General features: G+C 41.8%; 1 protein-coding gene across 1 annotated transcript in view; it reads left to right on the top strand.

The window, feature by feature from the left end:
• The window catches only part of SCN11A (sodium voltage-gated channel alpha subunit 11), a 130,669-nt gene that overhangs the window by 90,672 nt on the left and 13,398 nt on the right, over positions 1–26,599 (top strand). The window contains exons 17-27 of the mRNA XM_060022322.1: positions 1,565–1,750; positions 4,015–4,383; positions 5,989–6,420; positions 8,944–9,063; positions 9,828–9,942; positions 12,298–12,452; positions 15,748–15,921; positions 20,631–20,732; positions 21,213–21,482; positions 22,176–22,229; positions 24,798–24,939. Coding sequence (XP_059878305.1) covers positions 1,565–1,750; positions 4,015–4,383; positions 5,989–6,420; positions 8,944–9,063; positions 9,828–9,942; positions 12,298–12,452; positions 15,748–15,921; positions 20,631–20,732; positions 21,213–21,482; positions 22,176–22,229; positions 24,798–24,939 — 2,119 coding nt within the window. The remainder of the gene's footprint in view (positions 1–1,564; positions 1,751–4,014; positions 4,384–5,988; positions 6,421–8,943; positions 9,064–9,827; positions 9,943–12,297; positions 12,453–15,747; positions 15,922–20,630; positions 20,733–21,212; positions 21,483–22,175; positions 22,230–24,797; positions 24,940–26,599) is intronic.

Here is a 26,599-nt window from a genome sequence, read left to right on the forward strand (position 1 = left end):
TCGAACCCGTGTTCCCTGCATTAGCAGGCAGATTCTCAACCACTGTGCCACCAGGGAAGCCCCAGCAGTCCCCAACCATTTTGGCACCAGGGACCAGTTTCGTGGAAGACAGTTTTTCCACGGACTGTGGAGCGGAGAGATGGTTCAGGTGGTAGTGCGAGCGATGGGGAGCAGTAGATGAAGCTTCGCTCGCTCGCCTGCCGCTCACCTCCTGCCTGGTTCCTAACAGGCCACAGACCAGTACTGGTCTGTGGCCTGGAGGTTGGGGACCCCTGTTAAGACGGACATTTTAGGGGCTTCCCTGGGGGCTTCCCTGGTGGTGCAGTGGTTGAGAGTCCGCCTGCCGATGCAGGGGACACGGGTTCGTGCCCCGGTCCGGGAAGATCCCACATGCCGCAGAGTGGCTGGGCCCATGAGCCATGGCCACTGAGCCTGCGCGTCCGGAGCCTGTGCTCCGCAATGGGAGAGGCCACAACAGTGAGAGGCCCGCGAACCACAAAAAACAAAACAAAACAAAACAACAATAACAACAAAAAAAAGGACATTTTAAAAGACTTTAACCCTTTTCATATTACCCTATTATTTTCATACTATTGTTTTTCTCATTTCTATTTAATATGTGTGTGTGTGTGTGTGTGTGTGTGTGTGTGTGTATGTGTGATAGAGAAAGTGCTATTTGCTATGAAGGAATGCTTTGCTTTATCTTCTGCAAAGAATAGAAGATAGATTTAGTTTTGAATTTGGCTACTATGCTACATTTTGCAAATTTCTTAAGCCTGTATTATCTAATTGTTAAAGACAGAGAATTACTTTCCCCTCGGAAAAGACATAGTTTAGTGCTTTTTAAGCTCTTGCCCCTCCTTTTAATTCTTTGATATTTTGTTCTGGAATGATGCACCCTGCATTCTAGTGAGTCTTTAGGATTATATTCTGACTCGCTAATCTTCCTTTCAACCATAACCCATCTAGGGTTTATCCTCTATATCAGGTTGCTCAAAGACATTTTTCTGTGCCTGGTAGTATTTTTCAGTTCTCTGCTCTGGGCCCTTTTAATTTTTTTTTTTTTTTTTTTCTGATCAAGGTGTTGAGATTGAATGGTTAGGTGAACTCCTCCTGCATTCTGGTTTATGAACGATATTTATCTTTAGTTTTCAGAGCTGTTGTGTACCCCCCCCCCACTTCAGAGTTATTAGTATCTTAAAGAGAATTCAGAGGAGGAATTGCTTGACACTTCCTATTACTCTGCCATCTACCAAGAAGTCAATTTTGCTTTATTTTTTAACAGAATGGAAAATAATATTTATTCTCCATCCTGATGTCTCTTAGCTTGGTGACACTGGAGTGGAGGCCATGGAGGAGGGCAGAGAGAGGGGCAAAGGTAGAGTGAGGTTCATACTACAGTGGTAAACGTTTTTTTTGTGTGTGGATTGCAGGGCATATTGTATCAAGCATGAGAATACATTTTATTTCTTTGTAACCTCTGTAATTCCCTTGGACCATTCTTAAAAGTGTATCTCCAAGAAGAGGTAGCTTCCTTTTCTCATTTTTCTTTGTCTCACTGTAGGTTTTCACTGGCATTTTCATGGCTGAAATGTGCCTAAAAATCATTGCGCTGGATCCCTACCACTACTTTCATGGAGGCTGGAACATTTTTGACAGCATTATTGCTCTTCTGAGTTTTGCAGAGGTGATAATAAATAGTATGTGTCCAGGAAAACAAAGTTGTATGTCACTTCGTTCCTTAAGAGTGGTAAGGCACTTTCTTTCCTTCTTTTTTTTTTTAAGGGGCTGTCAGGATGATAATCCAATTTAACCAGCTCTTTATTTATTTATTTGGTTGCACCGGGTCTTAGTTGTGGCAGGCGGGCTCCTTAGTTGCAGCAGGCAGGCTCCTTAGCTGTGGCATTTGAACTCTTAGTTGTGGCATGTATGTGGGATCTAGTTCCCTGACCAGGGATCGAACCTGGGCCCCCTGCATTGGGAGCGCAGAGTCTTATCCACTGCTCCACCAGGGAAGTCCTATACTGAATAACTTATCTGACAGGATTGAAGAGTCTTGAGTGAGTTCAGTAGCTAGTTTGGATTAAACTTTACCATCTTACCTTAACCTGAGAACCAAAACTGCACTCCTCCTCCCACCCAGGCCTTTAATACCTTTGTGAGTCCCAAGGCGTCTTCTCTCAGGTAAACCCCTACTTTCCTCCCTCTCCCTCCACAAGATGATCCTTCAGGCAACCAGATGCAAAATTGTGTCTTCTGGTATCAGGACTCTGCTCCTTGCTTCATGTAGAACCCCTCCAATGATCTCTTCCCCCACAGAGCTCTGAGCCAGGCATCCTCACAGCTGGGCTCACCAAGTGGGTGTAGACTACAGAGCCCAGGACGGGGGTCGGGTGCTGCCTGCAGGTGTTATCTCACAGGGTCCCTCCTCATTGCTGCCAGTACCACATGCCTTTTCTGTAGTCTTTGCCCTCCATCCACGAACCATTGGAGGCATCCTGGCAACCTTTGCCGAGCACCTGATATGTACATGAGGGAAGGTTCAAAGGTGAGGAAAACACTGCCTACAAGGAGTTTGCAGTCTAGGGAAGATACAAGACAGGCCCAGAAATGACCATGAGGTAAAGTGGAGTGTGACAGACCCCACAAGAGGTATGGACAGAAATCACAGAGAAATCACATGTGGGAGGGTAATAGGGAAACCACAAAAGGTGACCTCTTGTCCCCTTTCAGAGATTTACTTTTTTTTTTGGCATGGATAGGATTTCTAAGCCTGTAGAATAAGACATTTGATTCAGTTACTTAAGCATACATTTTATACTTGGCATATGTTAGAAATCACACTGCTTAAAGTCAGGCATTATTAGGCTGCTCCCTAAAGTTTTATTGGTGCTTGGGTGAGCAAAATTACATTTGCTTTACTATTGTTTAGGCTTATTACAGCCATGCTATGAGGCAAGGAGCTCTGTGGCATTGCCTGTGGATAAGAACAGAACCACAGTTTCTCCCTGAGATGCCCTCAGCTCCCCTCTAAGTAGACAGTTGTGGTCCTTCTCTTGTGATATAAGTCTTACTGACCTGCAGTATCTCCCCACCCCCCAAATAGTTGATACTTAACAGGATTGTACTTTGGAGTGAAACCACTGGTTTACATTGAAAGTTAATATAAGAAATAATCTATGAAACTAGTTGCTGTGTTTTTTCTAAGGTTATTGTCTCCTATAAGGTCTGTAAGTTTCCATGGAGAAAATTTCTCGTGGAAAAAGAGAGTGTGTCTTGACTGGCTGATTGCCTTTTCTCTCCTAGGTACAAAACATCATGTTACTCTTGTCATCCTTATGAAGTTTAGATTCAAACTTGTGACCTCAAATGTATAATACAGGAGTTAGCAAACTTTATCTGTAAAAGGCCAGACGGTAAATATTTTCAGCCTTACAGGCCATATGGTCTCTGTCGAAACCACTCAGCTTTGCTATCGTAGTACAAAAGTAGCTGTAGACAGTAGAGAACGCATGTGTGTGGCTGTGTTCCAATAAAACTTTATTTATGGACATGGAAATTTAAACTTCATGCAATTTTCATGTGTAATGAAATATTTAAAAAAATTATTTCCAACCATTTAAAGATGTAAAAAACATTCTTACCTCTCAGGCCATATAAAAGCAGGCAATGGGATGGATTTGGCCCTGGGGCCAAAGTTTTTGACCCTTGGTACATTATGTACGGTTCCAATACATTCATTATATTTAATAAACATGTATGCTCAATTCCACCATCATGATCCCAAAGTCTCTATCATTTAAAATCTTAGACCAAAATATTCCATTTTTAAAACAAAAAGTAGATACAGGTGAATATTAGCTTGGGACATGGAGTTGGTGACCATGTTTAGGATGGATCTGAAAGTTATAAATGCTGTGGTTTGGGAACATGTCATTTAAATTATAGCTGAGCAGATGGAATTTGTTCTTAACTGGCTTTTCTTCCATTTTTGTTTATTGTCTGTTTTTACAGCTGAGGGTCTTCAAGTTAGCCAAATCCTGGCCAACTTTAAACACACTGCTTAAGATAATTGGCCATTCCGTTGGAGCCCTTGGAAACCTGACTGTGGTCTTGGCCATTGTGGTCTTTATTTTCTCAGTAGTTGGCATGCAGCTTTTTGGCTCTAAATTCAATTGCATAAAGAGTAATTCAAAGTCCCATGACCCTGCAGTCCCATGTTTACGACGCTGGCACATGGGGGATTTCTACCACTCCTTTCTGGTGGTATTCCGCATCCTCTGTGGGGAATGGATCGAAAACATGTGGGAATGTATGCAAGAAGCTAACCAAGCACTGTGCATTATTGTGTTTCTGTTGATCATGGTGATAGGAAAACTCGTGGTGAGTGTCTTAGTTTTGTTGTTGTTGTCATTGTATTAAATACATGGACTAAACAAATGCATTGACTTCTTTCGTAACACTTCACTAGTGAAAATTGTTACTCTAAGTATAGTATTATAAATGTAATGTTATATAATATTTTAAAATCTGCATTTGAATTTTGTTTGAAGACAGTACGGTAAGCATGAAAGAAAACCTTGTCACGTAGTGCTCATAAAGATGTCCCAATGTCTATCCTACTCCAGGTGGTTATTCAGATTGCCATTGATTGGCCGAGGTAGGGGTTTTTGACTTAATTTGTTCAATAGATGTAAAGAGATGTCCACTGAGGAAGGTTTCTTGTTGTTTAAAAGAAGAAGGAGGAGGAGAAGGAAGAGGAGGAGGAGGAGGAAGGAGGGATGAGGAAAAAAAAGTAGTCCTTTTTCTTCCTCTGGACCTTTTATGACCGTGACTCTTGGTAGAACTGCAAACATTATACAACCATGAGAAGAACTAAACTAAGACAAAGTAAGCACTGAGGAAGATAGAGGGAAGGTGGAACAAACCTATTGTCGGGTCATAATTGGTCCCCTGTTTAAAACGTTTCAAATATCTTGTCATGTGACATTTTCTTACTGTGTAAGCTGCCCTGAGTCTGTTACTTGCAGCTGGAAACATGGCTATTATGGAGAGGCTAATTAGGTGTACACCAGTGAGGGTATGAAGAGACAGGAGACAGACAGGGATACCTGAGCATAAGTTCTTCAGAACTGAGTTGGGGCTATCATGCAAATATAATTAGCAATCCACATAGAAATAAAATTAACTCTCCTAAATACCTAATAAGTGATGTTGATAGACAGTAAGAGATACGAAAGATCAGAAGGGCAGGGTATCACCCAAGGGAGTAGGAAGGGAGCACTAAGAAAGGCTTTGTGGGAGACACAGTACTTGAGAAGGGCACTTAAGATGCAAAGAGGACTTAGCAAATAGAGGAGAGCTTGAGCAAAGATTCGGACCTGGGAATTCTCCTGGTGAAGCTGAGGAAGAGTGACTAGACCCGTTAACACCCACAAGACACTTCTCCCAGAGAGCTGTATATGTTTGAGCTGGCGAGAGCCACAAACAAAAGAGATTAAAAAAAGCCTGCACAAGTATACCATCTCTCAAATTGTGCAGACAGGAGAGGACCTCCTAGCACAGCAGTCTTAGACATCAGACCCATATCCCTGTGGGCAATTCCAGAGAAAGTCCAACCTCATGATTCTGGCTGATCCCCAAGGAATATCCACTTTTGATTTTGCCACATGGTTTCGCCATTCAGCCTTACCCTGGCCAGGTTCTACAATATGTGCTGCTTACACGCAGACAGACTGGATATGTCTGTCTGCACCCTTTAACTTCAGTTTTTCTTTGGTCTTATCTTGATGTCCCTATTACTTCCTCAATCTTCTCTCCTTTTATTTATTTTACAGATGAACTTTCTTGGGAGGCAGAAGGACATAGAACTCTCACTTGATTTTGTTTTGGGTCTTGGGGAAAAGTTGTTGTGGAAACCTACTGTATTCTTTCCTTTGCTAAATTTTTCATTCTCCTTATGTCCCCCCTCCCTTTGCCCCTTCCCAGGTACTCAACCTCTTCATTGCCTTGCTGCTCAATTCCTTCAGCAATGAGGAGAGAGATGGACACTTGGAAGGAGAGGTCAGGAAAACCAAAGTCCAGTTAGCCTTGGACCGGTTCTGCCGGGCTTTTTGTTTTGTCATATGCACTCTTGAGCATTTTTGTACCAAGTGGTGCAGGAGACAACATTTACCAAAGGAAGAAGAGGTGACAGAAGGCCCTGAGGCAGAGAGCAAAGGTGTCATTCCCCTGGTCACAGAGATGAGAAAGGGCCCAGAGACCTGGGAGGAGTTTGGTGTACTGACTTCCGCACCAAAGACCTTGAGTGTCGGGCATGATCGGACTTGGTTGGCCCCACTAGCAGAGGAAGAAGATGATGCTGAATCCCCTGGTGAAGATAAGGCACAGCCTATCACACAACCTGAGGCTGGAAAACAGGTATGAAGGTTCACACGTAGACTTAGAGGTTGTACAAAGCTAGAGTTGCCATAGGGCACTGGTGGCCTGCCCTGTTCTGAGCACTATGCAGAGATGATAAGGGTATAAAATGTGGCAGCTGCACATCCGGGGCTGGTTCTGATCATGGTCCTGCACATGTGGCACAGGTGGGCGGTGTCAGAGGAGTTCAGAGGGGAACACGATCAGAGTGGGCTGGGGCAACAGGGGAATCAAGTGCCTTTGGTTGAGCCCTAAAAGAAGAAGTATAGAGTTTGAATTGGCTGAAAGGTGAGAAAGGGAGTGTGGAAGGTGAAATGAATAGCACAAAAAGAGATTTTGTTTCTTACGTATTGCCTACCACCCTGGGAAGGATCACTTAGCCATAGCCACTACCCCTGGTACTCAGAGGGGCAGTAGTAGTCTCTCATCTCTCAGCCTCCCTCTTCCTTCATGGAACCTCTGCCCTGCAAACTAGCTAGAGTAAGGGTGATCAGCACCCTGGTATTCTCAAGCTTTTGAACCTGGAATAGAGTCTCTGTCCTATGAGTAGAAACTGAATTGAAAAAGGAAATCCAACTTCTTGGCCACATTCACCAGAAATTTAGCCTCTTCAACTCAGAGTTGGAGGAGATGAGAAAAGTTGGTAACCTGCACCTTCTGGTGAGATACATATCTCTTGATTGGGAGCTGAGGGTAAAGGGAGCCCCATCTTCTTGGTCACATCTGCCTAGAGTGGAGCTTCTGTCACACTGAGCTGGGGGTGGGAAGGAAGAGAGCAGATCATGGCTCAAGTGACATAGACTCCTGCTGTTATTACTGAAATGTAGTTTTTTTAGTAAATATTTCTTCATTTGCTGTATGCCCTTAGGACAATTTCCAGAAACTTAAATGATTTTTTACGAATACTTTCCACCACTTATGTTAATTTTCCTGTGGAGCATGTCTGCAGAGCTTCTTACTTTACTATCCAGGAAGCGAAATTCTGTATATCTTTTTTAAATTAAATTCTAAACTTGTTAATTTTCATGATGCTTTCAGATTACTATACTAATTTCACTTTTTTCTCAAGTAAATTCACCTCCCTGTAGCTAATTTTTGAGGGCTACTGGTTTTATGTTTGTCTCCTCATACATTTTGGAGTGTGAATTTGAAAGCTCATCTTTGTGGGACGATCTGTCCCTCTCTTTGCAGTCTAAGTTCTGTGGTATCTTTAATCGACCCTCCTAGAGGATCCATTTCAGAACTAAGTCTTGTATTGCCAACTTGGGATTCTTGTCTAATAGTGATACTAGGCATTTTGCAGATCCAGTCACTGAACCAGTGGCTCCCATTGCCCAGGTCTTGTTTCTGAGGCTGTGCTTCCTCCTTCCTCTCTAGGTTTGCAGCTTTGTATAATTGTAATCCCAAGCCTTGACCACAGCTTCTTTTATTTGTTTATTTATTTTTAACATCTTTATTGGAGTATAATTACTTTACAATGGTGTGTTAGTTTCTGCTTTATAACAAAGTGAATCAGCTATACATATACATATATCCCCGTATCTCTTCCCTCTTGCGTCTCCCTCTCTCCCACCCTCCCTATCTCACCCCTCTAGGTGGTCACAAAACCACAGCTTCTTTTGACTTTCTCTCTTAAGTGCAAGAACTTCAACCCAGCCCATAGTTTCAAGCTTTGGACATAACTGTGGTTTCTTTCCTCACACGGGGCACTTTTATTCACCATTACCTGCTACATGCTTTAAATTGTTATTACTTTATATTTTTGTTCTGTGTCTGGTCCATAGATAATGTGTACCTGTTTATTGTGTGTATATGTTCAAAGGGGAAAAGTGTTCTTAAATCATGACCTTACAGTGTCAGATTCACAGGAACCCTCACATAGATTTTAGGATGAAACCTTTACTTAAGGTGTGACTTTGCATATATCCTTCTTGGATTTAGCTGCAGGTCATAAGACAAAATTTAGTTTTTATTTTTATGTTGTGATATATTTTCATATTTTCTTTATGTCTTTCAGTTACCTATTTTGCTAAACCAACCCTCTGTACCCAACAGAGTAAAATATTATTTTCCTAGTTATTCTTCTAATATTTTTATACATCTGTTTTTATATCAGAATATCAAATGATTATGGATTTTAATTTTTACTGTATTCTGACATTGTTATATTTTTTCAGGGATAACTAATTATGCCAGTACCATTTATTAAACAATTTATTATTTTGCCATTGAATTGAAAGGCTACAGTAAGTTTCACCTCTTAATTATTTGGTGAATTTTGTATCCAAACCATATTGTTTTGATTATATTACTTATGAGTAAGTTTTGTTATCTGTTTCCTATAGTAGTGTTCCAGAATTATTTTATGTTGACTTTTTCCAGGATCAGTTTTCAAAAGTAAAGCGAAAAATGTTAATAATGTAATAATTTTCATGACAAACAGAAAACCAAATAGAATTCAAACTTGTTTCATCTCAAGTGAGATGTCCAGGAGGAATATTAATTCTACTCGGGGTTTCTCAGTGTCAGGCCAGTGAACTCCATCAGAAGACCAAGGAGCCCACCAGTCCAGGAGCTCAGAGTGTGGAAATGGACATATTCTCTGAAGGTGATCTTTATCTGTCGGTACAGAATCCCCGAAAGGTAATTTTCCCAGGGTGTTCCCAGAAGAAACATGGCTCATCCATACACCTTCTCCAAGATAGCCACTGTGGAAAAATATCAAGATTAGTACAAGGCAAACTGCCAGAATTAGATCTTAAGCAAAGGTCTAGGCCAGGGTTTCTCAACCTCTCCACTGTGACATTTGGGACAGGATAATTCTGTGTTATGTGGACTATTCTGTGTATTATAGGGTGTTCAGCAGTACTTTGGCCTCTACCCACTAGATGCCCATAGCATCCCCCCATTGTAAAAATAAAAAATGTCTTTAGACATTGACAAAATGTCTCCTAAAGGGTAAAATCAATGACATTGCCAAAATGTCTACTGGAGGGTAAAATCAACGAGAAACACTGTTCTAGGCCTATAATTCTGGGAGTTGAGGTAGCTGACAGTTTCAGTCTCAGTAAAGTAGCATCCTTCTCATCACCTGGCTTCCATATTTGGGGTTAGTCAGCAGATCAGGTAAGAAGATTTAGAGGGAGGAAAAGGTTGAGGCACTGTGTCTTCATGTGCCTTATCTTTCATCAACCAAGGGAGAGCAGTTAGAGAATTCTTTCCTGAAGTCAGGGCTGGTCAGAACATTTAGGAAAGAACGCAACAAGAGGTATACTTTCTAGACACCCCTCATACCTTTGCCTAGCTAATTTCATGCATAAAAAGTCATAAAATAAGGTATTAGGTATTAACCATGGTGACAGAGGGTGTTGGAAAGTGATTCCCCCTTTCTTTGTTCTGATGTACAGAAGTCTGATGCTACGAGTGTGCTCTCAGAATGTAGCACCACTGGTCCACAGGATCCCTTTAGGCGGGTACTTGAAATGGTTCCCAAAAAGGAACCAGAGAGATGTTTGCCCAAAGGTAAGTGGCAGTATTCCTACATTCAGTTCATGGAATATTTGGGTGAGATTCTGTTATTTTTTGAAGATCTATGGTTTTGATAGATGCCTTCTTTCTGCTTCTACTGGAGACAAAAGTGAAGAGTCTTCCCTGGATTCTTGGGACCATTTCATGAAATTCTTTTTTTTTTTTTTTTTTTTTTGCGGTATGCGGGCCTCTCACTGTTGTGACCTCTCTCGTTGCGGAGCACAGGCTCCGGACGCACAGGCTCAGCGGCCATGGCTCACGGGCCTAGACACTCTGCGACATGTGGGATCTTCCCGGACCGGGGCACGAACCTGTGTCCCCTGCATCGGCAGGCGGACTCTCAACCACTGCGCCACCAGGGAAGCCCTCAGGAAATTCTTGATTTAGGTGGGGTCAACTTGTACAGCCCAAGTACCAGGGCAGAAAATCTAGAAAACTTTCCCAGAAAGCCCACTGGGCTGGTATTTTTGCCACTTGGTAGAGTTCCCAGTACATCAATTGTCAGGATGTACTAGAGGTCATAGACCAAGAGAACTTGACCATAAGTCTGGGGCTGACTACAGCCCTTGCCAGGCCCTCAACTCATCTCTCAAGATTTTTCTCTGGGAGCAAGGGTCCAAGATAGTGGCGTAGGAAGTCCCTGAGCTCACCTTCTTCCATGGACACACCAACTCTACACCTACTTATAGAGCAGTTCCTCCTGAAAAAGACCTGAGGGTTGATTGAACAGCTACTGCACATAGAAAGACCACATAGAAACAGGTAGGAAAGACGGAGACATGATATCCATGGGAATGCCACCCCAACTTAGTGACCTACAGTAGGAAGGAATATGGCTACGGGGCCAGAGCACAGACTCACCTACCTTGGGATGCAGCAAGAAAACAGCAGTTTAAAGGGCATCTAGACTATACTGGAAGGAAATCCATGTACTAACCCTAGAGCTTCTCCAAAATGAGCAGGGAAGTACTGGAGCCCTCTGTGGGGTCAGAGGCACCAGAGAGCACCTTTGTTTGTGTTACCCCTAGAACTCCCCCTAGCCCTCACTCACTCCAGCTCTAGCCACCCCACCAAGACAGCTTTGGCCTCAGCACTCCCCAGGGACTGACTCCAGCCCAAGCCCTCTCTAACCCCAGCTGTCCAGCCTGGGTGGACTTAGGAGGAGTGCTCCCCAGAGATTGCCCCTGGCAAGCTCCAGCCCCAGTTACCCTGCTAAAGCTGCCAGGTGCAAGCCATCTACACGCGATACTCACACACAAGTCCACTCCTTCGAGACCAAGATAGGTAGCTGTTTAACCTAGTTCATAGAAACAAAAACTGAAAGTCATAATGAGGAGATAGAGAAATGTATTCCAAATGAAACAGCAAAATAAAACCCCAGGAAAAACCCTAAAGAAACAGAGGTAAGTAATTTACCTAATAAAGAATTCAAAGAGATGATCATAAGAATTCTGACCAAACTAGGGAGGAAAATGAACTTCATTCCAGTAAGAACTTCAACGAAGACTTAGAAAATGTAGGAAAGAATTGAATAATACAATAATAATGCAATCCACACCAAGACACATTATAATTAAAATGTCAAAAATTTGAATCTATTGTGCCATTCCCTTTGCTCTGTAAAGTTTCTGCTGAAAAATCATCTGACAGTCTTATGGAGGTTCTCTTGTGTAAAGCTAGTTCTTTTTCTCTTGCTGCTTTTAAGAGTCTCTCTTTATCTTTAATTTTTTGACATTTTAATTATAATGTATCTTGGCATGGATCTCTTTGGGTTCATCTTGTTTGGGAACCTCTGTGCTCCCAATCTCCAAACTTGGATGTCTGTTTCCTTCCCCAGATTAGGGAAGTTTTCAGCCATTATTTCTTCAAATAAGTCTTTTGTCCTTTTTCTCCTTCTGAGGCCCCTATAATGCTAATGTTAGTATGCTTGATGTTGTCTCAGGGATCCCTTAAACTCTTCACATTTAAAAAAATTCTTCTTTTTGCTGTTCTGATTGGGTGATTTCCACTACCCTGTCTTCCAGATCACTGATTTCATTCTTCTGCATCCTCTAATCTGTTAATTCCCTCCAGTGCATTTTTCATTTTAGTTATTCTTCAGTTCTGATTGGTTCTTTTTTATATTTCCTATAGTTCTATATCTTTGTTGAATTTCTCACTGAGTCAGAACTGGCACATTATGACTCCTGTTCTGCTCTGTTGGCCAAATGTTGTCACATGGTTGAGCCCAGATTCAAGGGGTTGGAAAAAGACTCCACTCACATGGTGTGTACAAGGAGGGGTGAAGAGTTGGGCTATTAATGCACATGTATTATAGACACTAATGATAGTGATGCTAATTCCTTGCAGGCCTGGATTGCTGCTCTCCATGCTGTACTATGGACAAGAGGAAGTTCCCCTGGATCATTTGGTGGAACCTGCGGAAAACCTGCTACCAAATAGTGAAACACAGCTGGTTTGAGAGCTTTATTATCTTTGTGATTCTGCTGAGCAGTGGGGCACTGGTAAATTATCATGTCTTGTTGGGGACATTGGGGATCAAGGCAGCTGGGTGGCTTCATTCTGACTTGGCCCCTCACTGGGCTGTGAATGTGGGGAGACCAAGAAGAAGTGGGATCTCTGCTGTTGTATCCCCTTAGGGGACAGGGTTTTGCACAACAAGTTCTGGAGGAATGCTACAACTGGGAAATCCCCAAGCCGAAGATGCTTTACCTGTGGGAAGGATGACCCAAATTGGCACTTTTTCTTTTTTCTTTCTTTCTTTCTTTCTTTCCTTCCTTCCTTCCTTCCTTCCTTCCTCCCTCCCTCCCTCCCTCCCTCCCTCCCTTCCTTCCTTCCTTCCTTCCTTTTCTTTCTTTCCTTTCTTTATATATTGGCTGCACCACACAGCATGCGGGAACTTATTTCCCCTACCAGGGATTGAACCCGTGCCCCCTGCAATGGAAGTGTGTAGTCTTAACCATTGGACCATCAGGGAAGTCCCCAAATAGGCACTTTAAAGTGGCTGTTGGAGTCTTGCCCTTGACTCCAAGTCTGTCCATCATTCATGGAGGATTTCTAGACATTTTCACTGTATCCTACACGTTTCCTCCTCTAGACGGCAATGCTCCTATTCTCTTTTTTTCTGAAGACCATAGTGCTGCTTTCTAAAGGTAAAACATTAGGAGGAGAAGTCAACAGGGACCAGATTAGGATATAAGTTGCCTTGGTATTTTTCACCACTCATGATCCCTTGAGAGGAGAGACAAAGAGATACCACTTTATGTGTATGACAGATCCTTCTAAATTGAGGTATGGTGTGATTTCCAGTGAGGTTTGGAAATAACTAAATCCACCAGCCTCCCTAGCCATATAGTCATTAACTCCTTTCTCCTCTCTCTTCTCACCTTGTAGTCCATCTTTCCTCGTCTGCACATATATCCTCACCTTGGGCAACAGTGTGTTCTCTCTTATCACCTACATGTTTCTCTCTCTCCCTCCCATTATGTTCTGTGTCTCCTCTTAAAATGGCCATAATATAAAACTAAATTCTCTTATTATTTGTCATGTCAAGTGAATGGAGTACTGAGCTATCCCTTATGGATTTAGAGTCACAGAACATTTCACAAGTTACTAGGAGGGACAAGGACATGTCTTGTTCCTACACCCCTGCCTTCCTGGTTAGTGCTTTACACCTGTGTAATCTCTAGGTGAAAGGAGAAGAGCACACATGGGGGCCCACCAGAGCCTGTGATCAACAGACATCCCCATTTACCTGCTTACTGCAATATAAATTGTCCCTGAAACAAAAAAGAAAATTTCCCTAAGACCATCCCAGAGAACTCCCTTCATTAATTTTTATCGCTCACCCTGTAGGGTTCCCTGTAATCTTCTGGTGATTACATCTCACCAGCTGTCTACACTTCCAAAAGACAGCGTTCTTGCATTTATTCCACAAATGGTCATTGTTGTCTGCCACGCCCTGTGTTAGTCAGGAGAAAAGCAGTGGTGTTGTCACAAGGTCACAGACACACACCCCATGCACCGTGTGAGAAAACTTATAATCAGAAAAGTAGCAGAGGGCACACAATCCTCCTAGTCCTCATCTGCCTTCAGATGAGGCAAGCATAGGCTGGGCAGTGATACTGAGCACACAATGCAGGGGGTTCCAGGAGAGGGACCCAGGCCCTGTTTCACTACACGTATTTATAGAGAAATGGAGACAAGAAACATCTAGTCCCTCACCACCGTATGTGGCATATGAACCAGCAGCCTCATATCACCTGGCAGCTTATTAAAAATGCAGAGTCTTAGGCCCACCCCAGGCCAGCTGAATCAGAACCTAAGTGATTTGGGGCTCATTAGAGTTTGAGAAGCTCTGATTTGGGCAACTACTTAATAATGGGAGCTTCCTGGATTAGGAAATGGCCTAGTTATATTATGGGAGCTTCCAAAGCTCAGTTGCTGATATCAGCCTGCTCTTCCATTGGGCAAACTCAGACCTGCTGAGCCAGCTTGTTGCTAAGTTTTCAAAATGAGAGAGGAAATGAGCTTCCAACACCACTCAGATATGTCTCTCCTCAAGAGGCAAACAGACAATCCCTGACCTTCAGGAGCTTGGAGCCTAGTAGGGAAGACAGATGGAGTCCAGAAAATTATAGACCAGGGCCATAGTGATACAGTCAGAGAAGCAGTGGGTGACATAGGGCCATGTAGGATGGCACCTAACCTATTCCTGTGGAAGAAGGACAGTTTCCTATAGAAGATATAAGCTAAGCTGAGATCTTAAATGCTGACCAGGAGCCAGTGGGGCAGAGGAGGAGATGAAGGGCCTTCTTCAGTCAAAAGCCCACTTGGGGGTTGGAAGTGAGACTGTTTTATTCTTTATTCTTTTTCCCTAGGGTTGTGGGACTGTGGGATTACCTTAGTCCCTGACAGCAGGGCTGATTTCTTTCTTGCCTTCATTTGGCATTGCCTGCCAAATGACTTGGCAGGTTTAGTACCTCTTCTCCCTTTTCTTTCATCCTCAGTAACACTGTAAAGACCAAAAGGACAGCTTACACCCTAGTAATATAGGCCCTGAAGAGTCACACGCACACATACTTCAGGTGAAGGAAGTTTGGATGTAGCATGGAAAAGCGTCTCTCCAAAAGCTTGGATATCTAATTTTCATAAATCACACTTAATGAAATTTAATATTCAAAGTAATTTACATTGGGAGCTCTAGCCCACTGCTTCCCAAACTTTTGCAAATCATGGTTCACATACAAAATGATCACATCTGTAGGGAACACTGGGGTAACGGATAATGCTGTTTGTGGTGGAAGACGATGAGCCTCAGGGTTGGCAGGATCCAGAGTGTGGGCTAAGGTGTTTGGACTTGATGTTATAAGCAACAAAGAGCCACTGAAATAGAGCCATCCAGGTAACTAGGGGGATGAGAGAGATGGTGTATGCCACTGGGAGGTTCTGGAAAAGTTGGCAAGATATTGTTGGCAAGAGTTGAAAGGATTAGGAAGACCAGGAAATAATGTGGTGAAGATTTTTTTTTTTTTAAGATTTTTAAAAAAAATATTCCAGGAGCCAGTGATGAGAGCCTGGGGAACTATAGTGGCAACAGAAATCTAGAAATAGGATTTTCCTTCTTCTGGTTTTACTTACTCAAGGAATTTTTTCTATTGGAAAAGTTCAGCCTTAATACCTTTTGTACAAAACCTTGTCACCAAGAGAGGTACTAGTTTATTCAAATAAGGAAGAAAAATAAAAGTTACAGTCAGCAAAGAGTTCAACTTGGCCTATGGATGTGCTTTGTCATTTCAGGTATTTGAAGATATTTACCTTGGTACACAACCCAAAATCCAAAAAATACTTAATTGTACTGAGAGTATTTTCACATACATTTTTATCTTGGAGATGGGTCTGAAATGGGTGGCCTTTGGATTTAGGAAGTATTTCACCAGTGCCTGGTGCTGGCTCGATTTCATCATTGTGATTGTAAGTTTACCATCTCTGTGTCCCATGCAGGTGGGGGTTGAGGGGTGGGTGGGTAGGGGTGGAGGAGGGGATCACATGGGAGCTGCTTTTCCTGTGTGCCTTATATGAGTGCCTCTCCAAAATATTTTTCTTCACATTCATCCATCAGCAGTCCAGCCTTTCCTCGTTCCCACTCCTCATACGCTGCATCTCATACGCTCACCACCTCAACCCTTTCCATGATAGTACTCATTCACTTCTCTCCATAAGCACTGCTTATGTCTGATGTAAATCTAGGATAACTTTGCATATTCTCTACTTTTACTTCTCCTTCCAACTTTTCATTTCTTTTCAAAACTTCTCAAAGCAGCTCAGCAGCGAGCAGATTAGACTGGTCTCCGTCTTAATTGTCAAGCAACAAAGAGGATTATTCACATACATTTTTTCATTTAATCTGAACAACAATGTTCCAAGTTAAGCAGACCTATATATCACCTACCATATTACAGACAAGGAAACCTGAAGCTCAGAGGGTTAGCAATTTGTTTCAGGTGAAATTGGAATTCACACTTTGGTCTGTATGATGCTAAGGCCAGTAGTAGTAACAGTAGATCACATTTTTCCACTGTTTTCTCTGTACCAGAGAAAGCAGTACTTTGCCATATGCCTCATATGCATTCTGTCTTTTAGTTTTCACAGCCTTTCCGTGTGGTAGTTATTGTTATTTTTCCCAGATACAAAGGAGTAAACTAAGTCATAGAGAGGCTAAGAAACATGTTCAAGGTTGCCCAGCTAGAAGTGATGGAGGTGAGACTCAAACCTAGTAAGCCTCACTCCAAAGCCCTTGATTTTAACATCTATCTGTATCCTTGCTACCATGACCTAATTTGTTAGACTTTGTCCCTGCTATTTAAGGAAGTAGATATGACAAATGCATAGCATAAGCCGTGTGGTCAGCACACCACACTGGAGAGCCATAATTTTGTTGGTGGGCACAAATAAGCCGTGTGGTTCAGGAATTTCAGAAAAGCATCAGTGCCATTGGAGCTCCAACACAAGCAACCCCATGATCATCATGTCGATCCCTATGAGTTTCCAGAGTGCTAATCACTCTATACCCATTATCTTATTAGATTATAGTGAAAAATGCATAAGACAATGGAAAGATTATTGGTATTTCTGATCTAGGACCTGTGGTTTACTGGCCTAAACTTAGGAGACTGATTCTAAATCTTCTTTGTTTACTCTCTTTCTGTGTAACCTCAAGCAAAGTGCTTGAAGTTTTGACATAAATTTTCATATGGGTAAAAATGAGAGTGTAGATGCTAAATTGCCCAAATTTGACCAGATACAAAATTGAAAACATAAATCTAACAATAGCCATTTAAATATCAAAACAGTAGTTGAATACCACACTTTCAAAAAGGATATTAGGCCCAGGTGGTTTTGAAAACAAGTTTAGCAAACTTCCAAGGAGCAGTGGCTATAGACTAAATGTTTGTGTCCCACCCCTGCTCCAAATTTGTATGTTGAAACCTAATCTCCAGTGTTTTGGTGTTTGGGAGGTGACTAAGACATTTATTCCTGAACCCTCATGAATGGGATTAGTGATCTTATAAAAGAGACCCCACAGGGTTTTCTCACTCCTTCTGCCATGTGAAGACAGGGAGAAGATGGCTGTCTATGAACCAGGAAATAGGCCCTCAACCAGACACTGACTGCCAGCATCTTAATCTTGGACTTTCCAGCGTCCAGACTGTGAGAAATTTCTGTTGTTTATACATCCAGGCTATTGTATGGTATTCTGTTATAGCAGCCTGAACTGACTAAGGCGAGCAGTTAACTCCAACCTTGTTTAAATTGTTACAAAGAACAGAAAAAGAGGGGAGGCTCACAAACTTATTTAATGAGACAAACATAAAGTTGACAACGAAATGAATGGAACAGAAATGAGTAGAGCAAGAAAAGAAATAATCCTGTAAATATAAATCCCAGAGAAAGCACTCAGTAAGTGTGGTCCGGGGCTTCCCTGGTGGCGCAGTGGTTGAGAGTCTGCTTGCCGATGCAGGGGACACGGGTTCGTGCCCGGTCCGGGAAGATCCCACATGCCGCGGAGCGGCTGGGCCCGTGAGCCATGGCCGCTGAGCCTGCGCGTCCAGAGCCTGCGATCCGCAACGGGAGAGGCCACAACAGTGAGAGGCCGGCGTACTGCAAAAAAAAAACAACCAAAAAACAATAAGTGTGGTCCACTATTACTATTATCAGCCTTAGCATCATACAGACCCAATTCCACGTGAAACAAGTTGCTGATCCTCTGAGCTTCAGGCTTCCTTATCTGTAACGTGGTAGTGATGTACAACACTGCCTAATTCAGGGCATTGTCGTGCGGATTAAATGAGAGAGAGTGTATGTGAATACTCCTTTTATGTTGCTTGTTACTCAAGATTATATAAAATGATCTTTATAATTGTGGAGTAAGAAAATGCAAACACAACCACAAATACATACGTACATACATATAGACATAAGTTTACCTATTTCAAAATGTAAAACTTTTTTTTTTGTTCAACAATACCATAATTATAGTTAAAGACAGGCTAGACCCTGGAGACAGTATTTGCCATATACATAACAGATAGTTATTGTCTACAGTGTGTAAATACTCCCTACAGATCAACAAGAAAAAGACAACCCAGTGTAAGAATGGGAGGATGAAAATAGGCAATTCACAGAAGGAGCTCAAGTTGCTAATAAATGTATAAAGAAATACACACTAGTCATATCACCAGTTAGCACAGAAGTGCATATTAAAATGAGACACTTCTTTTTACTCATCAGATAGACAAAAGTTTTTAAGTTGGATAATATCTAATATGAGAAAAATTTAGGAAAATGGAATTTTTAGTCACTGCTAACTATCGTACAGTTTGTGGAAAGTTTTGCACTCTTAAGTAAAATTACAAATGAGCCCAATTTACAAACCCAGAAATACCACTTCTAGTTATACATTTAAGGAAAACTTTTGTGTATGTACCCAGGAAAAATGCACATGTCTGTCCAGTTTGCTATTGTTCATAGTAGCAAAGAAATGGAAATAATTTATATATTCACTAAGAGGGAATGAGTTAATAAAATATGAATATTTATATGCTGTAATATTTCATAACAGTTAAAAGGAGCAAACCATGAGAATATATATCAACATGATAGGAATCTCAAAAACATAGTGTGGAGTGATAAATGCAAATTAGGTAGAAATAAAATAAAACTAGTGAAGACTTCCCCCCTGGAAGAATGCCATAGAGTGGGAAAGAATGTGGATGTTTTTATGTTTGTGTGTCTCATCAATGTCTCCCAATTGGTGGAACAGAGACTGGGGGTGAAGTTCCAGGCGAAAGGGTGTACAATGCCCCTCTAGGAACATCTTCCCCACCCATGGTAACAGTCATTTAGTAAAGCCAGAACTGCTAAGCTTTGCCATCCTTTTCCCTCTGGCTAGGAACAAAGTAGGTGTATTTGTGGAAAAGCTGATTAAATAGGTCTCCCAACAGGCAATGCTGTCACAAACAAAAGAACAAAAACACCTACTTGAAAAAACCATTATAAATAAACACATTTTGAATTGGTGGTGATTTTTTAAAGTTGGTTACAAATTTTAAAATCTGGTTATTCTGTCATATTCACTCAATTTCTCTCAATTTGCAAATATTTTACTTTTACAATGAGATTGACAGGATAATTCACTTCCTGTCATGCTGAGCCACTCCCCTTCTAAGCTGAGCCTCTGAAGGGTCTGCATAATCAATAAGAATGGCTGAAGATCTGCAAATAGTGGCCTTCAGCTTAAGCTCAGCAGGTTTGTTGAGTTTTAAGTTAGTGTATTTACGGAGTTTTCCAATCCTCAGTCCTCTCCCATAGGGAAGAAGTACGTTAGGAGAGAAAATTGGATTTAATTCTCCAAATGGGAGCTATTTGAATGGAGGGAAATATTAGCAAACAAAGAATTATTTCTTCATAACTTGATTTTGGTATCATTTCAAACATATGGAAAAATTGCAAGAAGTAGTGTAAAGAATCCCTTATACTCTTCCCCCAGATTCACCAATTGTTAGCATTGCAGCCCATCTGCCTTATCATTTTTTCTATTTTTTTCCCCCTAAACTGCTTGAGATTAAGTTGCAGGCATCACACTCCATTAGCCCTCAACATTTCAGTGTGTATTTCCTAAGAACAAGGATATTATCTCACACAGTCACAATACAGTTATCAAGGTTAGGAATTTAACATGATCCAATACTAAAACCCACATCCATTTTCAAATTTTCTCAATTGTCACAAGGTTCTTTATGGCTAATTCACCCTACCCACACACCATCACCTTTCCCCCCACTGCAATCCAGGATCAAACTCAGGACCTCACATGACTTATCATTGTCATGTCTCTTTGGTTTCCTTTAATTCACAACAGTGTCTCAGCTTTTCTTTGTCTTTCATCAAGCAAATCGTGTAAATGCATTGTTCTCACCCATATGGGCTGTAGCTTTACCAGGCAAGGAGGAAAATAGCCTCTCACCTGCCGTCCCCTTCCAGCAGGGTCTGGCTGGTTTCTGTGTCTGGATAATCCACTGTGGGCACAATGAGTTTGCCTCTCAGAAAGACAGCTCTTAATCCCCACTGGGTTCTCTGGGCACCAAGTCAGGTGCACTACCTGTGGCTTCTTTTCCCACCAGGTCTCTGTGACCAGTCTCATCGACTTAAAGGTCTTGAAGTCCTTCCGGATTCTGCGAGCGCTGAGCCCTCTGAGAGCACTGTCCCAGTTTGAAGGAATGAAGGTATGTTCTTCAGATGGATGGGAGGAAAGTCAGCTAGCAGGGAAAGGCAGAGAAGCCAACTGCTCTTCTTGGGCTGGGCTTCCCTTCAATTGCCAAGCTTTTCCTGGACTCCTTCCCATCCAGCCCACTGCTTAGAATTTCAGAGATGGAGAAAAGTCTAAGATACAGTCTTCACCTAAAAGTGCTTCTGTGACAGCCAAGATGGGCTCTGGCTTCCCTTCAATCCTAGGGTAGGTGTCCCATAAGTCTCGTAACACCATCATCAGAGGACACTTCTCAAGTGATCCTGTGGCAACAGAAAGGACCCATTATGTATGGAGCTGAGAGCAGGGCTTGCCGTGGGGTGTGGGTTCGGGGCTGGAATGTAAAGACGGGGCTCCAAGGAATCCAGCCCCACACGTTAGGCCCATCCTGGGAAGATCAAGAGCTTTCTGAGTCTCACACGTCTATTATATTTTTCTTCTGTTTTGCTTCCTTAAGGTGGTAGTTAATGCTCTCATAGGTGCCATACCTGCCATCCTGAATGTTTTGCTTGTCTGCCTCATTTTCTGGCTCATATTTTGTATCCTGGGAGTAAATTTGTTTTCTGGAAAATTTGGAAGATGTGTTAATGTAACAGATGGAAACTCAGTTATAAATTACAACATTGTTGCAAACCGGAGTCAATGTGAAAGTGGAAATTTCTCCTGGTTCACCCTGAAAGTCAACTTTGACAATGTGGGAATGGCTTACCTGGCGCTGCTGCAAGTGGTAAGCGCTGTGGGTTTGTTTTTCACTCTGGGGAAAGAAACCTTAAAAGAATCATAAACCATTTCTCAGCTAATAAAAATACAGAGACTCTATTGAGATAAGAGAATCAAATCCCAGTTTCTCACATGGGAGCTAATGCCCTCTGGAATTGTTCCGCACCGAGCATCTCCAACCTTATTTTCTACTGAGCCTCAACCCCCAGGCGATATCCCATAAGGGTCTGGACCTCTCACTCTGTCCTAAATGGTGCCTTGCTCTCCTGAGCTCCAGCCAGAGAGGCGTAGAGCCTCAGATGCTAAGCCACTCCATTAGTAACAGTTCCCTGTGGGAAGTCAGTCTCAGGTTAAATCGTGGTTGCAAGGTTTTGGACAGATAGTGCAAACAGATGTGGAATCAGGAAAGAGCCTTAATCAGGCTCTTTGCAGCAGTTGGTTCATAGCTTCTTTAGCAATTTTTAAGGCAGAAATTTTCTCTTGTTTTTAAACTTTTTGTCTTGTGAAAATGAAGAAAAAAAAATCCAAGACATCTATCCTTGAATTTCCTTCTGCTGTTCTTTTATGCGGACATTCTGTCCTGGAAGGGTGGGACATTGTCTTATGTACATCTGCCCACTGGACTTGTGGCTTTTGTATGGCACTTGTCTGTTGATGGCAAGTCTATAATTACGTTCATGTTCCTCTGCTTTCATTGCAGGCAACATTTAAGGGCTGGATGGATATTATGTATGCAGCTGTTGATTCCAGAGGGGTGAGCTTGTGTTCTACCATGTTCTAGAGTGCTAGGATCAAATCAGGAGTATCATGACTACATGGACAGCCCAGAACTTCCTGCATCATAATTCCAGTGGCCAGGATTCTTTGCCTTGTTTTCATTAGGACAAACACTATGAAACAGGGATTAAAAGGATTCTTATTCATCCTCCTATGAGTATTACATCCTAGCATGCTACAAAGTCAAGTCCTCTTTCTCCATACTGACCACTCATGTAGGAGGTGGAGCCAGAAGCAACAGAATCACAGGATGCCTTGATTTTCCTCTCTCACCTCCTCTTCAAGTGAGTGGAAAGGCAGAAGCCAAATTTCAAAGGGTACCTGCTCTTGACTGTGGGAGAGAGAACCTTAAGATTGGACTAGGTCTGAGCAAGAGACCCTTCAATGGCTCCAGGTTCCCCAGAGAATAAGGGGATTTCTAGTAATTGCCAACTGTCAAATTATAGTTAAATAAAAAGTGATCATGGATTCCCAAGGTTAGAAGAGTACTCAGCAAAATAGTCCATTTCTATTTCCCAGTTGGGAAAATTGAGGAATAGAAAGGAAGAGTGTTGCCCAAAGTCATAGTGAGAGCAAATGGTTGAATCAAGAATGGAATCAGCATTGTTTATTTTTTCCTACCATCACACACATATGTGTTATTGTTTGAGAGTATACAGAGTTGATGCCTGGCACATAGTAGATGTTCAGTACAGCTGGTAGTAGCAGTAGAGGTGATATGAATAGTGATATAGTAGTAGTAGAGGCAATTTATAACAAAGGAAATATTTAAAAATATTAATATGCTTATTTTTTTGTCTATATGAATATATGAACTTCACCTCAGTTTACCTTAGACATCCATCTGCCTTGAGGTGGAGCTAGGGGATAGGGAAGAGATCTTATGTATGACAGAAGAAGTATATGTCTTATATATGTTCCTTGAGTGAATGATGGGTGGGTGGAGGTGTGTGGAGGTGTGCCTGACCTGATGTGGTCCTGGGATATCCTAACTGGCGTGTGCTAGTATAATGGCCTTTGTCTGTGTAGTCACAGAGCATCCTACTGTTCTCAAATATCGAAGCTGCAACTGGTGAAACCATGGGCCTTTCTCCTCCTTCAACTCCTCCTAGCCTCAAACACTGACTCTCTGCCATATCCTTCATATGGTCTCCTGGCTCAGCAGTCTACTCCCACCCCTTACTATGAAGCCCACAATGGCAGGCATATGGCTGTCAACCCCACGTCCAAGCCACGAGAACTAAAGAAGGTTCAAGAGACCGCTGTCTGCCCAATTATGCTACTCCAGTCTCTTAAGTCATCCTGCCTGCCCAACGTATCCCAGGCCTTCCCAGCAGTAGTTTTCCCTTTGAAAAATACCAAAGTTGAGGCAGAACACACATTCTTTGCTCTCCATGTTCCCCTCGATTTACTGGGCCCCAAGCCCCCTCTCCAAACCCAAAGAAGGGAAAATCAGGACACACATCTCACAGCTCCGATGTTCTCTCTCTCTCTGTTTCTCTTTCTGACAGTTCCCTGGGTACAAGTGAGGTGATCCTTTCTGTGTTCCTCTTTCTGTCTGAACCTCCCTTTGCAAGATGATTAGCCTGCTGCATAATCTTGTTTTCAATGTCAGATACTGAATATTAATGCTTCTTTCCATTACATTGTTTCTAGACTAAATGCCTATCCTTAATTCAAACAAGTAGATGCTTCCAGCCAACTGGGACTAAGGTCAGGTACTCTTCAAGGCAAAAGAGAAAAATAATTGTTTCAAATATTTACCTCTAATACACTAGTCTGTATGGTGGGTTTTGAAAAACAAGTATCATGAGTACATTCAACACAAAACAGAGCTATCAACATTCATCTCTATCTTTGAATGTGATCAGGGGAAAGAAAACAGAGATGCTCCTGCCACCTATCCCCAAAATGAATAAAACCAATGACCATGTGAAGATCTTGGACGCTTTTGGTCATGCCTTAAGCTAGGGGAGCTTGATTATAGTCCATTCTTGTCCATTCTAGAGCTTGATCATTCATCCACTCATTCAATGTGTGTGGAGAACCTACATGTCACAAGCTATGCCAGGCACTAGGAATTCAAGAGTGACAGGATGCAAGCACAGGCTAAATACAGTAGTGAGCCCTGTTTGAAGGATACAGCCTTTCAACAAGGGTTGGTAGTCAATCTCCTGAAGTGAACATGTCCCTTCTCTGGTGGATATCTCCAATCTGGCTCCCTCCAATTATGTGTCCATATGGACATCCTAGAGACCTTTTCAAAGGACACATATGATCATGCCACTCTCCTCCCTCACAACCCTTCAATGATTCTCCATTACTTAGAAGGAAAAGCCTAATCCTCCACCACACCCCCTCCCCACTGTATGGTACCACTCAAGCTGTGCCGGGGGAAGCTGAAAGAGGAGAGAGGGGCTCCCCGCAGGGCCACGGCTGACTGGAGGAGGCTGAGTGGTTAATGCAGCTGCTACCAGGCAGTTGAGATGGCTCATGTTTTTCTCCAGTAATTGTTTTCTTCTCTCATTTAAAAAATCCCTAACAGGAAGGACAACAGCCAAGGTTTGAGGAGAACTCATTAATGTATGTTTACTTCGTAGTTTTTATCATCTTTGGCTCATTCTTCACTCTGAATCTCTTTATTGGTGTTATTATTGACAACTTCAACCAACAGCAGAAAAAGATAAGTATGGGGGTTGTCCTGATTTGGTATTTTTACCTGTCTTCTCCAAAGAGCTTGAATGGAGCATAAATCTGTTCTAAATTGTTGTGCAAAGTAGCCTTTATCATCTGCATGAGAACAAAGAGGGAGCCTCCTGGAGAAGAGTCTTGAGGATATGGCTGGAAAGGAACTAAAACAGCTGGGTTTTATTAAATCATTGTTTTTATTCTCCACTCTACCCTCTTAAACAAAGGAACTCTAATAGAAAAATAATTACCAGGATTAGTATTTATGTCATATTCTTGTAGCCTTTCAAGCGTACCCTGTTATCCAGGATAAAAAGAGTACAAATGATTCCCGACTTAGGATGGTTCAATTTACACGACTTTAGCTTTATGATGATGCAAAAGTGATACTCACTGAGTAGAAACTTTACTTCAGATTTTGAATGGTGATCTTTTCCTGGGCTAGAGATATGCAGTACAATACTCTCTTGTGACACTGGGTAGCAGCAGCCACAGCTCCCAGTCAGCCACGCACTCACTGAGGGTGAACAATCGATATATACCTACAACATTCTGTATCCATACAACCATTCTGTTTTTCACTTTCAGTACAGTATTCAATAAATTACATGGCGTATTCAACACTTTATTATAAAATAGGGCTTGTGTTACGTGAGTTTGCCCAACTATAAGCTAAAGTAAGTGTTCTGAACATGTTTAAGGTAGGCAAGGCTAAGCTATGATGTTCAGTAGGTTAAGTGTATTAAATGCATTTCAACTTACAATATTTTCAGCTTACAATGGGTTTATCAGGATGTAACACCATTGTAAGTACAGGAAAATCTGTAAACGCTCCTTTTTCAGCAAACTTGTGTCTTGCCTCTCAACACCCAAATCTCAGCAGATTTACTGAACTTACTTGGAAAGAAGATGGTTGGGGAAGAGACAGGTTTTTTTAGGGAGTTTTTTTCCCCACGCATTGTAACAACAGATATTTATTTTTCTGATTCTACAATCTATAGGAGCATTGTAGTAAATGTGGAAAAAAAGGAAGAGAAAAAGAATATTTAAATCACCCATAAGATGACCGCCAAATAATAACCATTTTAGATTAAGCCTCATCATTTTGGTACCATCTTCTCCTGTTACTTTTTAACTAAATATTTCTTTTACACCGTTGAAATTATGTAATACTTTTAACTATCCTCTCCATTAGTTATGAGTTCATGTCATGAGATCATCTTTGTTATAAGAATTTTCAGGGCTGAATTTCATCCCATATTATGGATAGATCATAATTTGTTCTAAGCATTCCCCCCACTCCCCTTTTTAAGGACATTTAGGGTCATTTCCAAATTTCTTGCTCTTCTAAAATAATCATGAACATTCTTAAAATTCTCTCTGTGTATCTCTGATTATTTCCTCAGGATAAGCTCCTAGAATTTAAGGCATTAAAGATATATTGTCAAATTACCTTTCAGAAATGCTATTCTGGGTCCCATCCTTTTGCAAGATATGAAGATGCCTATTTACTCTGTTCTAATCATTCTGACTTTTGTAATTTTTAATTATCTTTTCCAGCTCGATGGGTAAAAGTGTTATCTCATAGTTTTACATTCATTCATTTGACCATTTATGAAGTTATATACTTTTTCACAGGTTGATGGCCATAAGTATTTC

This window comes from Delphinus delphis, chromosome 10 (assembly GCF_949987515.2).
Source record: "Delphinus delphis chromosome 10, mDelDel1.2, whole genome shotgun sequence".
NCBI lineage: Eukaryota > Metazoa > Chordata > Mammalia > Artiodactyla > Delphinidae > Delphinus > Delphinus delphis.